At 49.1% G+C, this 21,514-nt stretch overlaps 4 protein-coding genes across 4 annotated transcripts; all 4 read right to left on the bottom strand.

Annotated features, from left to right (window-relative positions):
* Positions 1-845: 845 nt before the first annotated feature.
* Positions 846-2,816, bottom strand: T069G_02489 (uncharacterized protein; the record flags this gene model as incomplete). Its single annotated transcript, XM_056169699.1, has 2 exons — positions 846-2,566; positions 2,663-2,816. 2 exons carry the CDS (start codon positions 2,814-2,816, stop codon positions 846-848), a joined length of 1,875 nt encoding a protein of 624 aa, XP_056030591.1.
* A 1,065-nt stretch (positions 2,817-3,881) lies between these two features.
* Positions 3,882-4,423, bottom strand: T069G_02490 (uncharacterized protein; the record flags this gene model as incomplete). Its single annotated transcript, XM_056169700.1, has 2 exons — positions 3,882-4,048; positions 4,261-4,423. The coding sequence occupies 2 exons, from the start codon at positions 4,421-4,423 to the stop codon at positions 3,882-3,884; spliced, it is 330 nt and encodes a 109-aa protein (XP_056030592.1).
* A 955-nt stretch (positions 4,424-5,378) lies between these two features.
* T069G_02491 (uncharacterized protein) lies at positions 5,379-5,788 on the bottom strand (the record flags this gene model as incomplete). Its single annotated transcript, XM_056169701.1, has 2 exons — positions 5,379-5,475; positions 5,538-5,788. 2 exons carry the CDS (start codon positions 5,786-5,788, stop codon positions 5,379-5,381), a joined length of 348 nt encoding a protein of 115 aa, XP_056030593.1.
* Positions 5,789-15,719: 9,931 nt separating this feature from the next.
* On the bottom strand, positions 15,720-16,965 carry T069G_02492 (fungal zn(2)-Cys(6) binuclear cluster domain-containing protein; the record flags this gene model as incomplete). Its single annotated transcript, XM_056169702.1, has 3 exons — positions 15,720-16,479; positions 16,543-16,640; positions 16,714-16,965. The coding sequence occupies 3 exons, from the start codon at positions 16,963-16,965 to the stop codon at positions 15,720-15,722; spliced, it is 1,110 nt and encodes a 369-aa protein (XP_056030594.1).
* Between the last annotated feature and the right edge of the window lie 4,549 nt (positions 16,966-21,514).

Below are 21,514 nucleotides of genomic sequence, written 5' to 3' on the forward strand. Positions count from 1 at the left end.
AACAGTGGTAAGCTGCCATGTCCTTGTCTCCCGGCCAACGCACGTCTTCGTCCCATTTTGCTTTCCTTCGGGCATCAGCACTTTCAATTTGGCCGTTTTCCCCATCCCTCATATGGTCTGTTTATGGCATGTCCGATATTGCTCGCTCAAACCAGCTTCAATTTCCACTGGTTCATTGCCCCTGCCGTCCGTTTACACATGATACCTTGTACTTACTTTGAGTCTCGCGTTCAGGGTTCCCAATGATGGCCGTCGAAAGCTCGACATCAAACTTCCCCTAGCGACATTTTGCCATCCGTTTCACCGACTCGCCCCGTGTGGGCGCAAGACTCCGGCAGCTTGGAACAACATGAGCGTACTCGTGTCCGAGTTCCTCGGCTTAGTAAAAACCACATTGTTTATTCCCTGGACAGTCAGTTTCGCCGAAGGGGATGGGGATTCTCTTCTTCGCTTCCCCAGCAAGCTGAGAAAGCAATGAAAAGATCAGTCATGTTCATCGGCTTGGTAAAAAAAAAAAAAAAAAAAAAAAAAAAACACTGCTTATTCCCTAGAGAGTCAGTTTCGCCGATAAAGGGGTGGAAGATCTCTTCTTCGCCTCCCCAGCAAGCCGAGAAGACAATGAAAAGATCAACCAGCCTCTTCCTGGTCAACAAATCAGCCAGCTTCTTCCTGGCAAACGAATCTCCCAGTTTCTTCCTGGCCAACAAATCAGCCAGCTTCTTCCTGGCAAACGAATCAGCCAGTTTCTTCCTGGTCAACAAATCAGCCAGCTTCTTCCTGGCAAACGAATCTCCCAGTTTCTTCCTGGTCAACAAATCAGCCGTTCATCATCAACGGCTTGGCACTCACTCTCCTGATTCTTGCTGCTGCGCTTCCTGCTCCTTCGCCTTTGCTATCAGGGCAGCTTTATCCGCAGGTTTCAGTATTTTCAAACCAGGCATAACAAGCGTTATCCCGCCTTCTTTCACGGAATACCTTTTTGCCACGTCGGCCCTTGCCGTAACAATCGCTTCTGTAGCATCTGTACTATTCCCTAGCAGCTGAATATTCTCCTGCTTCTGACGTTCGTGCCAACTCAACTCATTCATTGGCGTTCTCAGAAACGCTTGGACCTCTGCGTTATTGTAAAACCCGCTCCAAGTCTCAGCTCGTTTGGCCGCCAATTCTTTAGCCTTGGTCTCCTTGTAGATCGGGTCATTCTTGGCCTGTGAGATTTTGGCCCCTGTTTCTTTACCCTTGGTTGCCTTGTAGAGCGGGTCACTCTTGGTCTGTGATCGTTTGGCCGCCGCTTCTTTACCCTTGGTCTCCTTCCAGAGCGGGTCATTCTTGATCTGTGAGATTTTGGCCCCTGTTTCTTTACCCTTGGTTGCCTTGTAGAGCGGGTCACTCTTGGTCTTTGAGATTTTGGCAGCCGCTTCTTTCCCCTTGGTCTCCTTGTAGAGCGGGTTATTTATGGTCTGCGAGAGTTTGGCCGACCTTTCTTTCCCCTTGGTCTCCTTCCAGAGCGGGTCACTGATAGTCTCTGCTCGTTTGGCCGCCGCTTCTTTGCCCTTGGTCTCCTTCCAGCCCGGTTCACTCATGGCCTGTTTTCCCTTGGCACTCATATATGTATGGACTGTTTTGATAACGCTCTGCGTCTCGTCTAATCCACGGATCGTGTCCAGAAGCCCCTCCTTCTCAAGGTATGTTTGCAACATGGCGATTGCCTCCTCATGTGGAGTAATGGTCCCCGTTTGCTGCTCCATAACTAGATGATGGATGGCGATATCTAAGGGATTAAGCCTATGGAGCTCCTTGCCAAAATTCGAAAAGTGGCGATGCGTCGCGACCGGGACACGGCTCCATTCGCAAACACCGTTCCAGATCAGGTCGTGCAAGAACAGCATCTCCTTGGTTGACTTAACCAGGTGGGTAAAATACATCCCGTGGTAGCTGAAAAACACAACATTTCTAATCGTCCCGCCATGATCCCGGGCCACCAGGCAAGACACTTGTCTTTGGTACATTGACAGCGGTATCCTGATCCTGTATTCCTCGAGATATAACCCCTCGGCTTTTTGAAGTTCCCTCCTGAGGAGTATGGAGTTTTGCTTTCCGAGGCAAATCGTAAAGGCGGACGACTTCACCGCTTCTAATGCGAAACCCTCGCATGTCTCCAAGATCTTCTCAGTGGTGTCGCCAAACATTTTCTGATACTGCGGCGTGTCGCTTTTCCGATCATACTCAATCCGCATTGGATATGTGTCCTGGGTCCGAACATTGGTATGATCCAGTATCTTATCACACTGGACTCCCAGGCAACTATTCGATGGATCCAGTGTCTGCCCATAAAATCGCCGCGTGGTGCTATATGTCGGGTAGTGCCAAAGACAGCACAACAGGGCATCCCGCGGCCCAGATGGTTTGGATAATTCCGGGACCAGATCATCCCCAAGACCGGCAGCCTGAATGTTAGTTACAAACCTATTCCACTCAATGTCCATGGCATAATCCCAGGACGCCCAACGGTCCGCAGGCACTTCAGTCTCCTCATGGCAACCAATGGGTGCCCTATACGCGGCACTACCTATAAACGAGATTATCTCATCCCGAATTATCTCCCTACAATCAAGGAGCGACAAAAGAACCTCTCCGAAGCTGGTGCCCTCTGCACCATACTTACTAAACTCCTCCTTGACCTCGTCAAGGTATAATTCGGCATCGGAGAGGGGGGACTGGCGAGCCCGCTTCTGGGGAGGTTGGGAGGGAGGAGGAGTGGGAGCACGACGGCGAGTGCTCGTCAAGAAAATGGGATCAAGGACTGGAGAAGAGGCCATTGTCAATGTGTATGTGCGTGTATGTGTGTGTGTGTGTATGTGTGTGTATGTGTACGTGCTTGTCTGACTCTGTCTAGATGAAAAAAGAGAAGAGAACGAAAAGTCAATGGATAATTTGCTATGTGTCAACTTTGCATGCTCGAAATGGAAGGAACAGGTTGCTCTTGCTGAAAGTCTTGGTGGCCTCGCTTCAAGAAACGAGAAAACCCCACAAAGCATAGAAGACAAGGATTTCCAGGAAAGTGGTAACCAATTGGGAATAGCAATAGCTATACATGGGAGAAGCAGCAGGAAGGCGATGACGAATTGGCAGATGTAAACTCTACAGGTGAGGATTAATAGGAAAGTGGTGATATATTAAAATGTCTCGAGTATAGAAATAAACAGCAGGAGGAGAAGGATAAGAAATTTGGATACGTTCATGGGTATACAGAAAAAGATTAGTAGAAAAGTATTAATAAATTGGGACATCTTTATTATAGGTGACTGGGTGTAATGATTAGTAGGAATGTAATCATTAAGCAGAGTATTGATATAGACTAGATGCTCCAGTCTAGCAGATGCAGATATACATTCAAGCCCAGTTGCAAATGGATTTCTGCCATGGCCTAGCTTTACTTTAAAATTCTATCTCGATACGTGCGATCCTGTGGTCACGAAAAGAATCGTCTCCCTCCCGCGGGCAAAACCCGTCTAATTAATAAGATGGCCATTTTCATCCGATAGACATGTTGTTCTCTGTCTATATTGAGCGAGTTTCAAGAGGAATGTCGGCAAGTTTATCCACTATAGCTTTCACCGTCTTAAAATAAAAGAGAGTCTGGCTAATCCAGGATCTGCCAATTTCGACGTATACTTGGCGACAACTGATGAGAATGGTAAGGCCGTGAGGAGCTGGAATTAAATGATAAGTCACCATGTCCCATCTACATCTCGGCCCAGATGTGAAGCAGGTTGACGAGAACAGGAATGAGTAAATCATGAGCCGCAGCTCTTGAGGAAGCTGCATTAGCAGACTTTTGGGTTGTTGGTAGGTAGCTCCGACCTTGACGACAATTGGAGCGCTTATTTTTGCTGTTTTTCGTCGGAATCTGGTGGACACTCTTCGCGAAACTCCCTATGGCGACTTTCTCCGTTCGTGATGGGCGAAAACGGAGGCCGCGTCGAGACTCTGAACCGGCTGGTGGGCTGCGCGCAGCAGATGATGAATATGCGACGAAAGAGGTGCTCGTCTGCGTTGCAGTTGATAGAAAAGGGGCCATCAAGAAGATGATGCACAATTCTGAGGTATATCCTACTGCCCCGTACGTACGTAATACACCTACAGTAGCACTATCCCCTTGTGATTGAGATCCGCAGCCACGTTCTCTTCGCAAGCTGTTAGTAAATAATGACATGAAATCGTACTGTACTGTTAGGTGAAGGAGGCAAAGAGGGGACGTACGGCACGAGCCTAGTGGAGCATCGAGGTATCTGCACTGTCCTCCAAACCCAACATGTTCGCATACGAGAACCTCGGGAGAGGCCTTGGGAGTAATGTCGTCAGCACTGGCCATCGCAGTGGTGGCGAGGCAAGCGACAAAAGTGAAGATCTCAGAGAACCGCATTATGAATGGGGTAAATAAGATGGGTTGAGTGGTTTGTTTGTGAGTGTGTGAGTGTTGTGTTGTTGCTAGAGTGTTTGTTGTCGAGAGTGCAGATTGAACTGTCGTTGAAGGTGGAAGATGCGTCTCTTCTTATACTTTGCTTGGCTGCTTGTTTATAGCCATTCCTCGGGACCTTGATGTCCATCATACAGGACCAAGATTAAAGCAAGGAGAATGTTTCTCTGAGAGAAATCTCCTTCCTCCCGACATATAGTTGCACAAGATCCACAAGACTCAACGTCAAATGTTACCTTATTATTCCGACCTTGCATGGCGTCCTACATGTATGAGAGCCAAACGGGGTATTATTACTACGCCTTGGACACCGGCTTACTAGATCTGAGGGTCATCCAGCGAATAAAACTCTAGAAACTATATTACGATAAGACTCCATGTTACGCCTACAGGGACGCGGAAGATACAGGCTACATGTTGGGCCTCGTACAAGTTTACAGTAAACAAGTTGATGTGATACCAGCGCATAGGAGGTTATATCTGACATGACTCGGCTTCCACCAGTACGTAATGCCAATATATTCATTCTCGTGCTTGTACGCCGACTATATAGTGAAGAGCATTGGCAGAGTTGATAGGAGAAGCTATCATTGGCCGACATTCCGAGACATCTCATGACGGCATGTCCAAATGAAGAACCTCGCATACGAGTGGCAACTTGGCATATCGTACATTCAACACATGGTATTAATCTCACTAGAAGTATTATCGAGGTACAAAAGGGCACATTAGTATAGGCGAGTAGCCTCATTTCTGCATTGAATAAACTCGTTCTCCATATAGAGCATCGCAGGGCATAAGATTTATGAACGAGAATGCTATATTGATGGCGAGAGAGATCCAGTATTCTTCCTCGGCCAAGAAGCTCTTCCTATCCACGATAACTCTATCCGACAGTGCTCTAGACCTTGGAATATTTGAGCTTAGAAATCTTGAGACGGAGTGAAGGATCCTCTTTTGCTTGTTCGCCAAGGTCAGGAAACGCCGCCAAGTAAACGCTATATTTCCTCACGTCAGTCATCATCACATTCTTAGAAGACATCGAGGAGTGCAAACCCACTTCCAAAAGTCACATGCGTCGGACGGGTCAGGCTGGAGCGAAGGGATTCCATTGCTGGGATACGCAGGGACATCCTCTGGACGCCTGCTGGAGAGGAAGAATGCACATTTTGCCATTTGCAGGAGAATGGGATAAAAGGAGGCTGGGCATATGCCTCGGGGGGTTCTGAGGGTCTCGTGGGCCTTGAACGCAGGGTTGTCGCAGTTACTCGCGAAGGGCAGGCGGTCCGAGAGGCTGCGAGTTCTGGCCATGGCGGCTGGTGAGAGACAGGCGATGAAAGTGATGAGCTCGATGAACCGCATAGTTTGGATGTTTCAACGTGTTTTTTTGTTTTGCTTAAGCTGGATGTGTCTGGTTGAAGTGCTGCCGTCAACATGAAGGCCGTGGTTTACATCATTAGTAGAAGTGGAAGGTGCGCCTCTCCTTATATCGCTACGTCTTTTGCTACCATCGCGGAGCCGATCACTTTTCAAAATTTGAAAAGCGATATCGATTCTCCTATCAGTTCTAATTGTGAAATTTTACTATGTCGCTGAGTTCAAGTTTGCTTCCCACTCAGTACGTCCGTACGCAAGTGACAGTATAACATCTCGTTTGCCTCTCATTCGACGTTAGAATTGCAAACACATATATAGGGAGGGGCGAGGAAACGATGTTCAACGCTTGAATCTCTGAAACGTCAAACAACTACCGATATTCCGAGATTTTGATAGGCTGCGTCTGGCCTGGGGTAATGGCACCTTGTATTTGATAGGCCGAGTATCCGACATGTCGCACCAATTGCCCCCTATTCGCGGGTAGGGCAACGGTACATCTGTGCGATGGTGTTTTTGTATACAATACAACAAGAGGCACGATATCAATACAAAATGCCCCTTGTGGCATGGCATTTTGTAATAGTAGTAATGTATTCAATGGAGCAACTAGCGGCCAGGGTAATGGATAGACAGAATGTGAAACCGACAATGTTGAGCATGCTTCGTGTCTTGATATGCCATATTGACTCTACATTCGCGCATAAGATGAAAGAACTCTTTGTTTCGTCACCATGGGAGCAAGGAAGCCCAAGGATAGGATACAAAGAATGTATCTAGAGCACATATTTCTCCGATCATCTATCTATTGTTGTATCTAGTATCTTTTATCTTGATCGATATACCTTCTCTAGGCCGTATGTCTACGTTAAAACGATTGAGAACACGGTAAAACTATAGTATAATACGAGAAAAATGCACCTAGTATACAAAGTAACTCAATGTGAATGCTAGACGTTCATGGAAGAGTCGCAATGCTGGAATACGGAGCTATTCACGATTACAGGGTATGGGTCTACAAGAGCGCCCAGCCGCGCAGTATTATTTGATTGTGGAATGATACCAGAGATGAGAGATAAGATTCTACGCAGTTGAGAATGTTTGCATGCCATGTTTCCAGATATATTGGGACACTATTGAACCTTGTGGCCATGCTATGCACTACTTGCAACTTGGCCTTGTCTTATCTCAAGGGGGTGCATTGATGCAACTCTCACATAACTCAGCCACGAGATATCTTTGAGAAGTAGAAAGAACATGAGCTGTAATGCCAATTGAGTAAAATGAACCAAAACAGTATAGGATACTCTAATTGAGTTGCAAAGATTGTAAACGGCGACTCCGTAGAGACGCCTGGATAGTGCCCTTGTCGGCCATGTCCGTCTCGTCTATCCGTGTAAGTCCAACAGCCAAGCTTTAATGTAGGATTAGTTCAATCCAATCCAAGAGGATGTTGATGGCTAACTAAATCGATTTAGAAGCTATGGCTTGCCAGCTTTCTTCGGTCCCGACCATTTGGAAAGATGTTGATTGCAGCGAACAGCCTAGTGAAGCCACTCAAAGGGTCACAAAATACCATGAAAATCTTTCCGCTGTACATTCCACAAGTTTAAAAAAGTTCTCTAACAAAACGTCTCGATTCATCATTGGCCATGGAACGAAATAAGCGTCACATGAGCCCCTTGAATGGCTTCTTGTTCATCGGGCCTTCACTGCTACGGCAGTTGTCAACAAAGCCCACGCGCACGAGCTGAACCTACCTCGAGCTCCATGACTCGCGAGCATCCTACAGCTACGACTGAGCTTGTGAAACCCCTCATTCATCTTTCCTCTTTAACCCAAACCGTGCCATCATCTCGTTAAGCTACACCGATACGCTTGCTGCACCGTATGGCCCGCCAATCAACAGAACGAGGCGTTCCCCTCTGCCAAGGACCAACAACCACAGCAAAGGCTACGCCCAAGTTATCGAAGCCACAAGGGGCCTCAGCTGAAGAAGGCTTGTCGCCGTTTCTCCTGGCTACTACCCCGCAAAGTATGCTGCCAACTGCCCTTTGGAGGTCGCCGCAGCCTCGCCCCCGAGGTTCCATCACACGATCTGGATCGCGCTCCGTCGCAGCTGTGGCTCTCCCTCTAGTCGATGCCACACTCTTGCAAATGCAGCGCCGGTGTCGAGTTTGTCACACGTGCGCATCTTGAAGCACGTTTTGGGCTCGTGCGAGTGACGTTTGGGCGATGGAACTAAGGCGCTGGGCTGGTGGGAGGATCATGACTAGCAACATTTGTAAACGCCGCCTCCTCCTTCACTTTCGCGTAACGTTCTTTGCTGTCTATGTTTGAAGCGAGATCTACCGGATACACGGCAATGGAGCAACTTGGCTAGACGTTCCTTTGACTATATGCTTACTTTGCAGAGCGGGTTGTACAGGTGTCTTCTTATCACGGCTCGGGGTCTCTACGCCACACCTGCTGGAGCTCTTTTATCAGATTCGCCGACGGTACGAATACCAATGGGAGGGTACTGTAGTACTGTACCTGGCTGAGAAAATAGTGATGTCAGTGTCCTATAATTCGGCGTTTAATGGAAGTAGAAGAAAGGGCCAGACGTGTTCGAATGCGCCGCATTTACATTGGAAGAAGCGCCTCATGAGGCCCCAGCAGAATTCGAGAAAGCGGGCGTCGAGGGGAAACGAAGGCGAGAGAAGAGGAGGGGAGTGAACCGAAGCAAGATATGAAAATACAAATAGATAAAATAAAATAAAAACAAATAAATGAGAAGTTTAATAAAAATAAAGAATAAATTCGAAAGGGAATGATGGCAAATGGCAATGGCAAACGAGTTTTCGTCTAGCCGTATAGTAGTCCCAATACTAACTGATTGCAAAACTCGAGTGTAATGTGTGTAATGTGCTCTCGGTCCCGACCAAGTTTACAAAAAGTTGGAAGAGGTTTTGCTTGCTGATTGAGCGATGGATAGGGCTGAGTGAGGAGAAGCTTGGGGCGTGGTGTTGTCTTGAAAGTTGACGCTTTTTGGCGCTGAGTCGAGCAGTTAGGGTGAAGCCACAACAAGAGCTGATTGCATGATGGCTTGCGAGCGGGGACGGGCGATTGGGCACAGATACATGTATTTAATCTGGTATCTTTATTCAAGGTTTGGCTAGCACATGCTTTGAATGATCTTCAGCCCGCGCTTCCTGACTCAGTGTAAGTCAGTCAACTGGGTCGAGTGCTGTCAATTGCATCAATTGCAGGTATGATAAGCGCTTGAAGCTCCAATTATAGTATTGCTAGGCGAAGATCTGGGAGCAAACCGTGCCGCTTGGCTGTGCTGCCACCCGCGTGAGAATCTCATCTATCGTAGCGAGACGGCATGTTGGATACATGTATTACCAATTACTCAAAAAGAAACCAAAAATAAACAAGACACGTCTTACTGAAGCAAGTTATGTAAAAGAGCAAACAAACTTGGGTTCTCGACCCAGGGTCTGTCTCGGCATCGGCATCTTGACTGTCCTCCTCCACCTCTAGGTAGCTATTCGGAATAAACTCTTTTAACTCTATGCACCTCCATCACTCAAAAAGTTGCCTTCTAACCTCATTGGCAAGGCTGAGATTTAATTTGACACCGCCCGGTCGGTACTCAATTGTGCCACGACGGCAAAACGGGTGGCCGAGTGGGATTGATTCGGCTGAAGAAGCTGTCCGTAGTACTCGTACGACTCGTACAACAGACGCCAGTGGAGGAGGGCCAAGCTAAAAGGAAGGGGAAGAGGAATGGAGGGGGGGCTCGATTTCGAAGGAAGATGGTGAACGATAACGAGAAGAGTAGTGACAACTGGAAGAGCTATTACGGTGGATTGATTTTCATCATATCAGCCCCCTCCCCCCTCTGAAGGATCGTTTCGTCCGTTGGGTACATGTACCGTAGTGTAGCTGTAGCTTAGCATCGCGGCAAAAGGATTCCGATGGCAGCCTATCACCAGTCAGGGGCGCCACCGCCATGGCACCAGCTAGGAAAGTTTGCAACTGCCGCAATTCATTCGCTCGCTTGGGTGGTCGGCGATGAGTCTTGTAAGACGCCACAGGTGTTTTGGATTTGTGCCCGGCTGCTGGGTGCCGTGTGGCATTTTGGGCCTAAAACGAAAGCTCGACTTTTTGCTGGTTCAGGGAGGGGGGTGAGAGTTTCTGTCTTGTCTTGTCATCAGCGGAGCAACTTTGGAGCCCCTGGGAGGGTGTGTTGGTGTGTTGATTTTATTTATTTTTGCTTTTCTGTTTAATTGGTGTTTGCATGCTATATCTGACCTTGATAGAATACTATTGATTCCCGCCTGAATGCATAAGATGATCCGAATAGGCGAAGCGATAGAGAAATGAGGCCTTGATGACATGAGTGTTAACCGCAAGGGAATAGCCTCAATAGGTATTTATTGGTACCCGCTCCCCACGTTTTGCTGCGTCTGGCCTGTCAGCGACGTGCTGATACGCGTATCCACTTTTGATACGTGCCGATAACCAGGCCAGGTACCCAATGTATTCTGTCGTGGTAAAGGTGTGTGGATGTACATGTACGAGAAGAGAACCGCATGTAATCAGATAATGGCATAATAATTGGGTTGCCCCCTCCAACAGCCATGGAGCAAGCACATGCAATTCACTGCACTGCTGTACTGTCTGGTACTGTAGATGTATCCCTGGCGTGTCTCTCTTCTATGGCAACAATGTGATCTTTACCTGATATAAGGATGACAGATTTATTCTTCTTTCAGCTACTACAAAATCGCGGAGTTAACGAACCCTTCCCCCCAGCATTCACACACAGAGAGCGGCCCCAAACTCCGCTGAGTCAAAGACGCAATCCACGTGCCAACCATGGCCGAAAAGCAGGGGTCCCGTCCAGTAAGCTTCAAAAGCTTATGGAATCTCCAAATCGTAAGGGAGGGCATGATTTTAATCGCCGACTCAGACGCCACAAGGAAGCCATTTCCAAGAATGGCAGCGCGTATCAACGCCCAGATGGAGATAAAAAGAAAATAATTATGGAATTAAAAAAAAGGGAAAAAAAGATGGATGACACACAGACCGCTGTTTATTTGCGATGCGATTTACAACCCATTACAAACGGGGCCTCTTATTTGCCCAGCCCTCCATTTCTCAGCAGCTTTTCAGGGTTCATTGCTTTTTAGCTCAAATGGATTCGAGGTCTTGGTCTTGCTAACCGGTGACTAACAAGGCGGAACTCCGTTTGCTAGTAGCGTTTTTATCTGGGAGAGCTTTCCGTTGCTTATGCACAAGCTAGCAACTTTCAAACTTCAGGCCGTAGTCTAAAAGCGGACATTTGATTTGATTTGAATTGATTACAGCAGCAGGGCGGCAAGTGGATGACAAAACCTTGAAGTTTTCGGCCACTTTTTTTTTTTCTTCTTTGGAGCGGAAAGTGGCCCTGTAGATCAGAAATCCAATGGATCTAATCCAATACAAGAAAATGCAAGATGACAAGGGGACAAGGAAGTCAACCCAGCACGCTAAAAGCACACACGGAGGCGAGGCAGGCGATACGCCCTGTGAAACAAGGCAGTTCAATCTAGCTGGCGTACTTCGTATGAGCTATACGGGGCCCGGGAATTGGAGACGGATCACAGCTCTCTTTTCGGTGTAATATTGGAGTAGCACTCGATGGTTATGTACATTTACCGATACAAATGCCTTTTGGGGGCCTCATGCGGCGATGCGGACTTTGATTCCGGTCGTGCTTGTCCAGCGCAAATCCGTCCCTGTTCTTGAGGGGGTTGCACCGGCCGCTTGTAGCATGCCGAGCCGTTGGAACATGGACGCTACAAGCACACATCAAGCACACGGGGTTCATGTTAGTATGGATGCCAAGCAAGCATCGCCAGGCACGGCGTCGGGTGACAGCCGCACAGACACAAGCAGTTTGTGTTCCCCTCTCTCTCCGATCCTGTGAGATTGAGATGGAAGGGGGATTGTAGATACGACATCGTGAACTCGGCGTGACACACGTGAGAGAGAGAGATGGAGACTGAGAGAAAGCTGTTGCCACGAGCCCATATTTCGAGCAAATTCGGCGCACTCCGTGCTCCGTCCTGCAGGGCTCCACGATCCATGGCGTCTGATAGACGCATATGCAAGCATGTACGAGCTGTATACGCAGAAGGGAAAAAAGGGTTACGTGTATTCCTGCTACTAGCGGGGCTAGACGAGAAGCCCAGAAACCATCCCCATCCTCTGCGTTGCATGAAGAAGTGTGTACGAGTAATAGCAAAGCAGCCTTTGGTTTGGGTCTGTGTTCTTCCCGTCTTACATGTGCCGAGTGTGTGTTTGCAGAGTGGGAATCTTTCCGCTTGCCCTGCTTGCTTTTGCACTTTCTATCCACTCCAGCTGGAGCCTGAGTGGGCTAAATTCAAACCTTTTTTTCGTTTTCTGACTGTTTTCCTTTTTGAAGAGTCATAATTATAAATCTTGTAATAAATGATGATTCCAGCGTTTTAGATAGTGTGCGCTTTGTAGCTGTGCTGCACATGTACCCATGCACTGTGGATTCCTGTATGTCTCTTCTGAATAAGGGCCATGTATCTTGACCAAGTCTCTACCAAATATCGTGCATCTTCATCCAAAACTCACACAAAGACCTATCCCACTCTCAAGATATTAATCATGATTATTTAGTCTTTAGTTTGTCAAATTCCCAATTACTGTACTCGGTATTCCGTGCCACGTCCCCAAAATCCCACTCCCAATCCCATTCCCAATCCCACCCATCCCAAAGCTCATCCCATCCCATGTACACGTCGAAACCCGCCATGCAGCAATTCTCTACATGAGCTGATCCCCTTCAAAGTAACCCACCCCGCAACCGAAAGAAAAAAAAAGGAATAAAATACAGAAAAAAAGAAAAAAGGGCATTGGATCAAAACCATCAAATCGCACACCCCGGCGTTCGGAGTCTTGCGAAGGTCCGGGCCCCGGGCGTTGATGCCGCCCGTTTTTTGGGCTGGCGCAATCTGCGTTTACTGCGGACGGTCTACGGGCCACTCACTGTACTAGGGGTGCTCTAGGCCCTGTAGCTCAGCAGGTACAGGTACTGTAGCCCGGGGGTGTTTGGTTCCCATGGTAAAAAGCGCCCCAGCCCCTTGGAGAGAGTTTGCATACGCGGGCTTTCGCGCCCTTTTCTTGCTGAATACAGCGATTTCACCTCGGAGTTGGCAAAGCCCGTGGTTTGCGTATGTATGTACACAAAAAGGCACAACACGAAGACACATATTGAAAGGATCTCAGGGGCGTCGTATTAGCAAAGAAGAAAACGACAAGATAAATTACAAGGCAAAAACAGGGAACGGGGAGAATCCTTGAGTGGATTTTGTCCGCTCCTTTTTCTTCTTTTCGCCTTTTTCTGTTTCCATTGTGCGCACCGCACCCAAGACACCCCGATCGTCCATTTTGTTTCTTTACTCCGAACAGAGTGCGATTATCCAGCTCTCCAAGTCCGTCTGTCCTGTCAAAAGACCGCGGATATTGCGGGCCTGGCGGGTCGCAGTCGAGCTGGCTGTCGGACATATTGACAGCACATTTGATGGTTCTGTCCGCTCGTGCTAGATCAGGCCAGGCAGACGCAGTAGGATCGCCACAGGCTATCTATCATTCGATATGGATCTCTTGTTTTAATTTCGCTTTTCTCTCGAATTTTGTTAGATTTTTTTGTTGTTCGAGATAGTTAGCCCAGTCTACGCTGTTGTCTTACTGTTATCTACGCCCGGCAACTTAGAGCTGTCCCAACTGCCGGGAAACCAAAAGGTTCATGTCATCAATCCAGGCAAGGGGCCGGGCCCAAAAAGCCAATATTAGCATTTTCCTGTTTTGACCAAACCACATTACCTGCCAAAGCTGTCAACCAGGAACCTTCATCTCCAGTAAAAACACCCCAAAAATCTCCAATTCACCAAGAAGAAAAGAGAAGAAACACCAGACTCCACAGGACACGCAGCAAGCCAGTCTGCATCGTGGAAATATTTCCGATTCGGGGGGGAGGAGACAAGAGGGGCTCCATATCGAAATATTTCCTTACTCCGTGACCGAACGCTGGTAAATAGTTTGTCAGCGCAGATGAATCACTTGACAAAGCCGTCCGCCGCCGCGGGCCCCCTCTTCTCTCCGTCCTCCTAACTGCTTGCTTCCATGGAGATTTTTTTTCTGGAGCTTTGTTCGTTGGTTAATGATTTTTTAATTTTTCTTCTGCCTTTTTATCTCCGATGGGTCACATCGTGGCTCTCCGGAGTTGAAATGGGTATAACGGACGGACGGGGATAGTAGCCTAGACTTCTTGGTGCCGTGCATACTCCGTGCTCCTCTTTCTTTTTTGTTAATTCCCCCCCGTGCTCATTATTATACACGTAATTCATGTACAGAAATGTCTCGAATGACTCTAAATGCAGGGCGTGTGTCGATGCTAGCTAGAGGAGCGGGAGGGGGTGGGATAAAACCCTTTCTTTTTTCTTGTTGCTCTTGTGTCCAGTCCTTGTCCTTGCTCCATGGATGACAAACCCTGCCAATATGTGTTGACAAACTCCGATACCATTTCCCTAAAGCGGCTGATGATGCGAGCAAACTGGACAAGGGAGCGCCCGTCTGGTACTCTGGTCGAAAGGAAACACCTAATGAGGTCCGCTGTCATTAAAATAAAATAAAAAATAAAACAAAATAAAATAGCGAAAATAAAATCCACAAGATATGTAAACGCGTATCGTGTTCAGCCAATGTAATTAAAAATAAACATAAACGACCCCAGCCTAATGCATGTGGGAAGTCATCCGTGCGTTGTACGAGAACGAAACCGAGAAAAGCGTTTCCAAGAAAAATCACGGGCGTATTGCAATAGATTGGATTTGACGACGACGGCATAGTGGCTGAGGGGGGGCTTGGCTTTTTCCTTGGCTACATGTAGTATACGCACGTCTCTGGCGATGCAATCGGCAGGGGTTGGGGGGAGGGATTACCATGACGTGTCGGCGATTTGGGGCCTTGTGAGATGAGTTTGAATGGTAGGTAGGATTGGATCGAAGAAGAAGGGGGGGCTAGCTAGTTGGTCCCGACATCTCAGCAATGGCTGGGCTGGGGGGCTAATGAAGCTGTTGCATCTCGCGTGTAAGCCCTATGGCCGCTTTGCGTTTGAGACGGCGGTGATGATGACCAACCTAGGATGGAATCAAATGTGCTAGTTGGATACGACTGCAGATGGGAGTTTTATTGGAATTAGGTCACATTCACCGAAGATGTCAAATCAATCAAATCAAGTAGAGGTAGCCAACTTTTGTGAATTACTTCAAGCGTGGCATTGGTGTTGCCATCATTCTATTTCAAAAGCTCTGTTTGCTTGCTTCGGTTCCGTTTCCGTAACTTCGTCACGCTCCCATTATCAATTGATCCCCGACCCAAGGTCCACCCACCGCCCCTTTCCAGAATATGTACCACATATACAGAAATAAACAAATGATGGTAAAATAATAAAAAGCAAAGTCTATCAGTGCACCGCGCTTGTAGTGTGTCCCGTAACGCCCATTAATCCCAAAATGATGATTGAACCCCCCATAAGATGTAGAGAGAGAAGGTAAAAAGGGGAAGAGAAGGAATGAAGATGGAAAGTAGTAGAAAAGAAAGAATGCCGAGAATCGAAATGTGTCGCATGGCCATGGATGATGGCTCACGATGAATCAAAGTCGCAACCAGACGACCCCTCCTCTCTTACATCCCGGTATGACTATTACACCGGCCCGGTCAAACACAGTTTGCCTCGCATTATGTCCGAATTGTTTTTGTATTTTCTTCTTTTTTTTGCTTTGGTTCCTGTTGGTTCATCTTATATCGGGACCAGGTCGATATCGTAGCCGTTATACAGAGTCGGGTCGTTGATGCCCATCATGACGCCGTGATTGGAATTTGAAAGAATCTGAGGCTTGATCGTCTCGTAGCCGCCCTCCATCAGGGTAGGTCCCATGCCGCTGAGGTCCTGCATCGCGCTCTGCTGGAAGAACTGCATCGCCGCCATGTCGTTGGACGTCTTCATGGCCCAGTCGGGGAACACGTTCATCGAGGGGGACTGCGAGGCGAAGAGCGAGGCGGTGGCGTCGAGGTCAGGTTGTCCAGATTGGCTAAACTCGAATTCGGTGCTGCCCGCGTAGCTCTGCGGCGACATGGTGACCGGGTGGTTGTGGCTGCCAAAGGCGGCTCGTCGGTAGTCGATCTCGATATCGGAGTGGTCCAGCTCCGAGGAGGAGGCACGGTCGGTGCGTCTGTAAGGCATGGGAGACTCGCGCTCCATCTCGACGTCGCGGTCCTTGTTCTGCGCATCGGTGCTGTTGTGGTGGTCGTGCAGCTGCTGGGCGAGCTCCTTCAGGTCACGCTCGTTCTCGGGGAAGACGGAGTGGACGGGCAGGTCGATGTCGCTGTTGGGTCGGATGCAGCCCAGCTTCTGGGCAATGTTGTGGATCACGGGCTGGCCACGGTCGTTGAGCTCGGGCTCGCCAAGGTCCCACTGCTGGTTGGTCCTGACCATCTGGTAAAGCTTGTGGACGGTGGAGATGAGGGCGAACTGGGTGTTTTCGAGAACCTCTGCGTATCTGTGTGTGACATCCGTTTTAGTCAAGTTGGGGATGAGGGTATGGGATTGTGAAAGAGCTTACCCTCGAGGCAGCTGCTTGTACTCCATCTTCTTGCGAACGCCAGCCGTGCAGACAAGGCCGTCATCCTTACATCTCTTACAAGGGAATTCACCGTCGCACTATTTCCAAGTCAGTAAAAGGAACCACTTCCTAGAGCCTTGTGGTTGTGTAAGAACACCCAGAGGTGCGTACCTTTGTCTTCTTCATTCGACACCTCTCACAGGCCTTCCAGACGCGCTTATGTCTTCCATCCATGCCGTGTGTAACTTGCTCGTGGTGGTGCAGAGAAGCCGCATTGGATCCGGCACGCTTAGACGTTCGGTGGTTGGCCTTGATAGCCTTTGTACTTGAGCCACTGGCTTTTCTGGATAGTGTGGAAGGTGATGTGGAAGTGGATGATTTGTTATCCTCCGCAGGAGGAGAGGGCAGGCTATGGGCAACCATTGTGAATGTGGAATGTGAAAATGAAGCTATCCCAAAGAGACTGTTTTTACTCTTGATGGGTTGGCTATACGAGTATGGTATAGATAAGGTATATATAACCGTTCAATGTGGATGGATGGTGTATGTGATGATGTGAATTAACCCCAAGGTCCAGACAGCTTATGCTTTGCTTTGACCAGGTCCCTTTTCTTGGTCAAAGATGAAGATGAATAATATCGGAAGAGTGAATAAGAGAAGGAGGTGAGGTCCCGACCCAGCGCAACGGGACCCGAGAGATTATATAAATACCAGATAGGGTGGTGTAGCAGATGTCTCGATGGAGATGGACGGTGGTGCTGAATAATGGGCACCGGTGGGGCTTACAGTGGGTTAATCTGGCCTGTGAGCTGACTGAGAAGCAAGCTGATGAGCATCATGGCCCTCGGAGGCTTTATGAACCAAGACCAAACTAACGTCGTTGTGAAAAAGCCAAACGGTAGCTTTTGATCATGGCGCACTCCTGTGGGATGGGCTTCCAAGTCTCCATGTACATGCACATGTATTTCCGGCTGCGGATCGAAACAGGGTCTCGGGGGGTGTCGTTAGGACTCGGCAACGCCATTATGTCCGAGGGCGCGAGAGTAGACGGACGGCCACTAAGCCGCAGGGGGCGAGCAGCTTCTAATCTCAATCGGGATATTTAAGTACCGCAACAGGCATAGCGACACTTTTCCCACGGGCAAGGTCCCAGGGCGTCCTTTGCGCTACCGCAAAAGGCGTGGGCTTAGTCGAAGCATATGTGCGGTTGCAGGTACATGTTACAGGCGCGCCAACGCTTGGCCGGGCGAGACTGCAGGTATCGTCGACGAAGATGACAGAATCATGGCATCAAAAGCGAGGATGGGCTGCGCGACCCGATTGTTTTTTTGTGTGCTTGTGTCTTGTTTGCCGCGGTCATTGTCGGCAATGGCCTTGCAGCACGTTTTTGACTTGTTCCTTTGGTCCTGGAAGATGACAGGTCCGGTCACGGCCAGATGACGAAAGTGAACGCTCAAGTTCAAAGCATAACGATGGATGAAATGATCGGCGTGATGGTAAATGGTTATGGTGATAGTGATGGCAGAAGCGAAATCCCAAGGTATGATGATTACACACAACTGCCGTCAACATTAACGAGCAACAGTCATCTTGGGCAAAAGCCTAAGCAAAAAATCCATGCTTCGTAATTCGTAAACGCAGCCCAGCGTCTGCGCTTGCTAGCAAGCATCCCAGAGCACTTAAGCCCAGCCAGCCAGAGCCAGCCAGCAAGGCGCTACACGAAAAAGCGCTGGGCTGGGCAAGGGTTTTTGGTTTCCCGTTATCCTCTTTTCTGGGCGCTGAGCTAGGCGATTTGCCCATTCCAAAGTCCGCGCCGACGCGGGCGGACATGAATGGGCGAAGTTCCGTCATGACGCTGGGCAAGCATCACCTCCGCGAAATGAAGGATGTGTGTGTGCGTGTGTGTGCGCGAATGTACTGTACCTACGACTGACTGACTGACTACCTGTGCTTTTCTGTGGGAGTCATCAGGGTGCCTACCTAAGAGTAGGACGCTCAGATATTACCGCTTGTAGCATGTGTAGAGTTGCAGAGGAGTGTGTGCGAGTAGTACTCGTACGGATGGAGACAGCATGCCTGATGATTGCCGCTGGGTCTTCTTGGCTTTGGAGGGGGTGGTTCATTCATTTCCCCTTTGGACCAGAGTGAATTGGTAATTTGTCAGTGCGACGTGGTGATCACAAAACACATGGCATGGCATCACGACAAGGCGCAAACGATTGTCAAACCTTCGGCTCATTGCCGAACTGGGCGTTTAGCCTTACAAGCGAGTTTCTCGCCCATTGCCAATTTCCACATCAGTGCTGCCCCGGAAGGATTACCGCGTTGGCTTAGGTGATGAGGCCCGATTGGCGTCTATATTGAATGGTAAGCGGGAGTAAACTAAGAGGAAGAAGCCGTCGATGGAAGAACCCGCAATCCTCGAAATAGTCGGCACCTTCCAGTCAGTTGATACGCCTTGAGTCAAAAGCCCTGCCTCTTCTACTTCATATCTCGTCATAGCTCTTGGATGCGAGAGAGATAGAGAGGGTGCTGTAGTTACAAAGCATCATCGGAATGCTGTCGTCTGAATATACAAAACAACAGCAATTCGAAGCTTCACCCCTCCCCCTCCCCCCACCGTTCTCTCGAAACGGCAATTAATAACCATTTCCCCAATAGCATTTATTTATTCCTCAACATGTTACCTTGATGGGGGGCCCCGTTGAACAGGCTCGCGGCTCGGGCAAAGATGCCATGACAAGACAATATGCGAAGCGAAGCACAAAGAAAAATCGGTCTGGTGCTGATTAATTGTTCGCCAAAGGGAGCAATTGCCTTTACGGCGATCGCTTCGATGCCCCAGTAAAAGCTCTTTCGTTTCCATTCTACAGCAGTGCGGGTAGCATTGAAATCTGCAAGCTCTGATTGGAGGCGCCGTGTCTAAGCCCTATCAGAGGCGGCACCTTTTTGCGTCAATCCCACCTGGCATTCTTTTTTGCCCGACACAGTAAAAGGTCCCCATCGCCGGCAGTTTTTTTTTGCTTGTATGTTGCTATATTTGCCCTTTCTCCCACTCTTGGCCGGGAAATGGAAGCTGCCAAGGCCTGCACGGAACACGCCAAGCGAGTGGGAATTGCCCGCAGATCAACAGGTGAGGAGAAGGGATTTGAATTTGTGGACAAGAAATTGCGAGATACGCTGGCGATACGACGGCGGGTTAGATCGAGTATGTACAGTACACACTCTAAATAGAGGTCGTATCAATACTACATGTACAGTAAAGGATCGTGTAATATGGACCACCCCTGATTTGGCGAGCGCGCGCTACAGTCGCCTGGCGTGCTCCCGATGGATCAGAATGTCAATTTTTGTGCCGCGCGCGAATGAACGAATATACAGTTCAAGTTTATCGCTAGTACCTGGGCAAATGGGCGAAACAGCTGCCATCGATGACAGCGAATTCGATGCCAGCAGCCAGGCCACAGCAACGCCAGCACTGATTAGTTAGCGCCTCGTGCCCCATCCGCCTCTCACTGGACTGGGCAGATGTGATGCGTCGAAATCCAAATTTCTGATCCAAAATCCTTTAGCATGCAGTGCCCGCTTCCTTCGTCTCGACAATGAGAATAAGCTGATGTCAAAATCCCCCAAGAGACTTTCTGTGCCCAGCTACCTCTAGCCACCCCCGCCTCTCTCTCCTCTTTTCGAGCTTTCTCTTGTTTTCGCCCGGCCGCCCAGCGGGGCTCCCAGAAGCAGCAAAACCAAACTGACGGCTCGCAGAGACCCTCTTTTTCCCTGGTTGCTTTTTTTTGCTTTCGGCCGTCGGTGGCGCTGGAGTCGCCCGAGCGGTGGGAGCAAGTCGCAGGGACCGGCCGCGAGACTTGGGGCGGCGCTGGGGGGCAGCGTTTCAGCCCGGGTATCGCAGAGGTAGCCGCTACGGCATCGGGCTGGCAGAGTGACCACCCGCGCTAACAGGTTTGATGGTATGGATACCTGATTGACCTTTTGACTCGTACCACGGCTCACTTCGCGGACCTGAACTCAACTTCTCACTCGCTCAACTCAGCTCAACTCACTTCTTACTGTCATGATCCAAGATAAGTCTAATCGTAACACGAACCAGCCATTGAATTCAACTCGTCGCCGGCTGGAGCAAGAGGGCTGCGCTCGTGACGTAAATGTCGACAATGGACTCGTCGCTGACGCCGAAGGTTACCAAGAATTTTAGTTTTGCTTGACTCAAACTTGAGCAAAAAGCTTCAATAGGGTCGCTCTCTTTGTCTGCGGAGCCCCTGCATCCATAGCTTCTAGGCATTCGTCGTCTAGCGGCTGGAGAATCCATCCGCAAACAACAGGTCGAAAAACGCTTCTGCATGTCGGCAGATGCATCGCGCACAACAGGCGTATTTTCTTGAGGCTCTCGTCGCTAGCTACTGGTAGCGCGGGCTAGTTGCGTTGTGGTTGTTAATTCCGATTCCCGTGGCGCCATCAGGTGAATCACGCCTCCTCGATCCCTTTCTGCATAAGCCTCTTCATATTGTGTGTGTCTGAGTGTGTGTGTGGCATAAAACAGGATAAACCCGGTGAAGCTTGGTGGTGGGCATGCAAGGCACTTTGCTGGCCACACTGTTGGCACAGATAACAGCTCGCACTCGCTACCATTCCCGACGCCAGCCAGTCCACGGACGGACGAGAGAAGGTCCAATATCCGGGCCCTGGGTGCCTAGATTTGCTAGTTTTTGGTTGACAGGCAAATCCCTTGCTGATTGTTTAAACTTGGGGGCGTGTGTCCAATTGACGGAGCACGGAGCGTAGGAGTGTCTCCTCTGATCCTTCGGCCTTGATGCAGCTCGATAGCAATTCCGTCTCCTTGCGACGTCAAATAAGAGCACAGACACATCCGGAATCACAGCAGTGAACAGGATCAATCACACACTGCTGGCATGCCCGTCCTACAATGAAACAAGGCGCAAAGACCCAAAGAACTGCC

The sequence above is a fragment of the Trichoderma breve genome, chromosome 2 (assembly GCF_028502605.1).
Source record: "Trichoderma breve strain T069 chromosome 2, whole genome shotgun sequence".
NCBI lineage: Eukaryota > Fungi > Ascomycota > Sordariomycetes > Hypocreales > Hypocreaceae > Trichoderma > Trichoderma breve.